General features: G+C 45.7%; 1 protein-coding gene across 1 annotated transcript; it reads right to left on the bottom strand.

The window, feature by feature from the left end:
- Nucleotides 1-378: 378 nt before the first annotated feature.
- On the bottom strand, nt 379-3,327 carry LOC116362876 (E3 SUMO-protein ligase CBX4-like). Its single transcript, XM_031816871.1, has 2 exons — nt 3,207-3,327; nt 379-1,713 (listed from the first exon to the last, which is right to left on the bottom strand). Exons 1-2 carry the CDS (start codon nt 3,252-3,254, stop codon nt 379-381), a joined length of 1,383 nt encoding a protein of 460 aa, XP_031672731.1. The 5' UTR covers nt 3,255-3,327.
- Nucleotides 3,328-4,869: the final 1,542 nt, after the last annotated feature.

Raw genomic sequence — 4,869 nt, 5'->3', positions numbered from 1 at the left:
AAGCTATTCTATATGACTTGATATTTCATAATGGACATTTCACTAGTAATTAACATCCACCTGAATGCAGTCACTGAAATCCATGAGGGCACTTTCTTGGCAACCACATTACCGAAGAGTTTGAAGTATAAAACATCATAAGAAATGTATGATTTTGAATTATAAATTATAAATCTCCATATGTACAAATCTTCACGTTTCTTTTTACATATACACATATTGATAAGGCCGTCAAATCAGTAGTCCTCTGTTTCGATTGGTCCAGGGACTGTTAAACAGAAACGTATTCCTTAAAAGTGACCGTGAGACAGTTCGTGGTGATGTCAGTGATGACAATGTGTGCCCATAAAAGGAGATAACATTAAGACAGACTCTTCTTTAGTCTCCTCTCTGTGTTGTTGTTGCTGTTGTTGTTGTCGTTGTTGTTGTCTCTGACTCCTGTACCACTGCAGTTGGATCCTTATGCTCCGGTTCTGGCTCTGGCACTGGCTCAGGTTCAGGTTGCTTTCTGGTTCTAGAACAGCTAAGATCCATAGGTTCTTCCTGACTGGTGCTGGTGTCCGTAATCTCATACCCATACCCGCTACTGCTGCTCCGGCGGGGGACAATGAGGTGGAGGTCCATGGGCTTGTCCTGGGGCGGAGTGGGCACAGCACTGGGGACACTGATGCTCCTGGAGCTCAGAAACTTTTTACACGCGCCCCTGTCCTCCTCGGGGTGGGAGAGCTTGCGTTTGCGGTCGTTATTTGTGGTGGGGAGTGTCCGGATCTGGTCCATAGGGCTAGGGGTGGGGAGGCTAGTATCCATCGCCCAGGGGGAAGGGGTTGGGTTGGTGGTTAGCTGTAGGGGGTGATCATCCGGTAAGTCCGCCTGGCCCCTCGCAACCTCTGTGTTGTATTCCTCAGCCGTGCTGGGCGATGGTTTGGAGAAATGTCCGTCTTCTGGAGAGTGTTTCTTGGGATGCTCAGCGGCCGGCATGGAACTGGCATTACAGATCTCTTTAGGGACATTGGTGGTTCCCTGTACCTTGGACATGTCTGACTGCTCAGCGTGTTGAGGTTTCTCTTCTCCAGTCAAGTCTGAAGAGTGTTTACCCTTGGCCGCCCCAGCCTTGTTGCCGTCCATGTACTTGCTCATGACGATGACAATGCGTCCATTCTTGTTCTTGTTCTTGATGATCTTCATCTTGCTGCTGACAGCACTGGGAAGGGCTGCCTCCTTTGGGCTGGGCTTCAGGGCGCATTCGCTCTCAGCCTCGTTGACACGCACCACTGCTTTCTTCATCTCCACCACCGTCACGTCTTTGACTTTGCTCAGGCAGCCCGTGTTTTTGTCGCGAACCCATTTCTGCTGCAGTGCCGGCGGCAGGTTCCACCCAGGGTTGGGATTGGTGGGCGGACTGGGTTCCTGACCTTTGACCATGTCTTTGGGCCTGGTGGACTGGGTGTTGTACATATTAGGGTCAGGCTGGTAGTGGTGGTGTTTCTTGCTGTTGAGCTGATAGAATAACTTCTTCTTCCCGTTGCCTAGCTGGTCCGCTGAGACTTCCTGTTTGCTGGGCTGGTACTGGTGGTGCTTCTTGCTGTTCAGCTGGTACTGTTGGGGCTGGGAGCGGTGCATCTGGATCGGGTCTGACCTGAGGTGGTTCTCGGCCTCCGGAGACGTCTCCTCAAATCCAGCAGGGATGCTGGATCTCCGTGCAAACGAGGGAAGCTGAAAAGGTCGGAAGACAATGGAAGGTTATTATTCTGAAAAATGAAGGCACTCCTTTCATCTTTATTGTTTGGGTTTAACTGATGAGGGAGATAGAAAAGGCAAAAGATAACCAACAGAAATCTATCCTAAGTCTACATTTATGCTATGTTGCTTCTCATAACTAGTCCTTAGCCATAGCCAGCAATCCAATCCAATTCAAAAGGACATTATAAATCCCCTCAAGGGTAATTCAAGACATTGTCGGAGCACAAGAATACAATATCATTGCATAAATTATCCACATACTGTAAGCCTAAATGCAACACACAGGCCTTGGCTAATGGCTACATTTGTACATTGGGATTCAGATGTTATCGGAACATTACATTCTAGTTCTTGGCTAACCTGGCATAAAGGACACAGACAACCGATCTATAACTTTGTGTGAGGAGAGCATCCAGTCAGTGCTCTCCTCCTGGGATTCCTTCCTCCATCTTCTCAGATCCCTCCCCCCTCTTTCCCTCTCCACTTCCCATGCATGACCCACCCCCCAGGCCATGAGAATGCTATTTCAGAAAGGGGAGGAAGACGCTATGTCTATGACCTCAGGGTCACTGAGGTGCCACTAGACATGTCACGCTTGATCCTTGATGTCAAACCACGTGTGGTTGTAGCAATGTGGTGTCTCTTAAAGGCCCACTTTGTACAGACATTTTTGAGGATTGTCTATCCTTGCATCCATATCTATGAACTTGAGAGTGGTTACATTTCTCCAGCCTTATCCGTCAGCTTTGTAGCAAACTAAGTGGCAGGGCTGCCATTTTGTTGTTTTTCAAATGATGTGGGTTTTCAGGGCTTGACTACTCGTAGTAATAAACACAGTGGCACTAAATCACTAGCCGTTTGTAATTAAATCTGGCTCCAAGTGTGTTCTTACAAAATACTCAACCTCAGGGAACTGTGAACTATGTTCTGTTATTCTTTCACTTCTGCTTTGAATAATTCTAGAAAAGGCACATTTTAGAGCTAACAAATTGCTCGCGTGAAAATGGAATGGCATACCAAATTTCCCATAGGCAACATAGTTATTCATTTGGGGAGGAGAAAATAACACTTGTAAAATCTTAAAGGGAAACAGCCATTTGCACATGTGGCTATTAGCATAAAATAAAATGAATGCGCTCAAGCAATACTTCCAGAGCCTGAGGCAACAACTGGGTTTCATGATGAGTGTGTAGGTCAGACCAGCTGGAGGGCCCCATACCTCTCTCTCTCTTTCCTAATGCAAATCTACACAAATAACCACAGATATAATGACAGGGATCTCCAAAACACCTGACACTGGTGTGTTACAGGAACTTCTGCTCTCTCTCTCTCTCTCTCTCTCTCTCTCTCTCTCTCTCTCTGCTGTTCAGTGGCATGGCAACAGAATGGCTGACTGAAAATCCTGTTATTTTAAACAAATGTAACTATTAAACATAAAAACAATAGGCGGGGATGATGATCGTTACCTGGACTAAGAGATGTTTTGGTTTTGGTCCACGTTTACGATATCCCATCAACTGTTCCTGTCTCTCTCTGTAAAAGATGATGAAAAAAACATATATTTACCATGAGGGTGGAGGTTGGCAGGAAACATCATCTTGTGTCATCAAAAGATGTTTGACGTATTGACATACTGGTAGCTTTACAACATATTAATTAACTGTACATATTGACAGATGTGCACAAACAAAACTAAGTTTGCAAATATATCCCTCTATTGGTCTTATTAATAATTCCGTAGCATCTCTAGACCAATTTATTTTTGACATAATCTCTTCAAGGTCGAAAGCGGAATTCTGATTTGAAGACTAATGAAGACCCGTGTGTGACATGCTGCAAAGCATTCTGGTCTGTCTGTATTTGCATAACTCTCTCCATAGTAATATGCCCATCATTCCATATTCTCATTATAATGAAGGAATTCAATTAGTTCTACAGCAGGGGGAGAATCTCCCCCTCTCTTCCACATCCTCTCCCACCGCCAGTCCTTACACCTCCCTATGGTTCTGTCACAGTCCAAATCCTAATTAGGGTCACATGGTGTGTATGAAATTGAATAAATACAAGGTTGAAGTAGGGTTTACTGAAAATGAAATAACTGCAGCACAACAGCATCTACACTGCATAAAGATTAGGTGACAAGGTGTGTATGAAATTGAATAAATACAAGGTTGAAGTAAGGTTTACTGAAATGAAATAACTGCTGCACAACAGCATCTACCCTGCATAAGGATTAGGTGAACACAATGGTCTATTATTAACTATGCATTTGAATATATTGGGTTGTATTCCCGAGTAAATTACACTCACTGAATAAATGAATTTATAACTAGATTCCAGAGAACTATAGCCTACCAAGAATAACATTATATTTGTTTGGGTTACAAAACTCTTCCCACAAAAAGAAGAGAGAGAGCTGTGCAGGACGTTATTATTCTGTTGTGATCATATGCACAGTCATGTCCATATGAAATAATTGCTCCCTGGTTGAGGCCTTAAGTCATAACATTCTCGTAAATATGACCCACTAGCCCATGGCAGCTGGACTCGACGCACCCGCAACCGCTGTGCATTAGCGAATGTGGCTAACACACAGCATTAATGTAGTAGGTATTCTATGCTACGGTATGAATGTTTAAGCAAAACACTGAGCAAAACCCGTGATGACACGGCAGTCCCCGTGAACTTTCGGCATCATAAAGCAATAACGTGGTGTGATTTTACACCGGAGACGTCCAGCGGGGCAACCTCCCTTTATAGAAGATTTGGCAATTACAACCTCCCATGTCGATTCCCCTCCCCCATCCCCCGGGACCAGAGCAGAGCGAGCCGAACACACAGGCCTGCTCCTTCCCTCCCCACACAGCGCAGAGGCAGCGCTCTGAGACCGACCGTCCAGCCGACACAGACAGGCCGCCGGGGGACTGGAGAATATGAGGTCGCCAACTGAAATGCCGAAGAGCAGTGCATGTCATTACGGTTTCCATAAATGTGATACCCATCCCCCGTACTTTAGGCTTTCAGCCGTCTATGCATCTCCCTGTCCCCACACCGTGAAGCACGGAGTGGTGTGTGGTGCCTTTGGGCGGGTAGCCTAGGTTATCCCGTGGGTGAGAGAGAGACCAGCCG

Source organism: Oncorhynchus kisutch, unplaced genomic scaffold (assembly GCF_002021735.2).
Source record: "Oncorhynchus kisutch isolate 150728-3 unplaced genomic scaffold, Okis_V2 scaffold887, whole genome shotgun sequence".
NCBI lineage: Eukaryota > Metazoa > Chordata > Actinopteri > Salmoniformes > Salmonidae > Oncorhynchus > Oncorhynchus kisutch.
The sequence above is the reverse complement of the archived record's forward strand: the minus strand, read 5'-3'. Positions and strand labels throughout refer to the sequence as shown.

Bases quoted from the DNA above. Each gene is read 5' to 3' on its own strand.
- LOC116362876 (XM_031816871.1), bottom strand. From the start codon at position 3,254: ATGGGATATCGTAAACGTGGACCAAAACCAAAACATCTCTTAGTCCAG. The intron at 1,714-3,206 runs GTAACGATCATC...CGACCTTTTCAG, and splicing joins CAAAACATCTCTTAGTCCAG to CTTCCCTCGTTTGCACGGAG.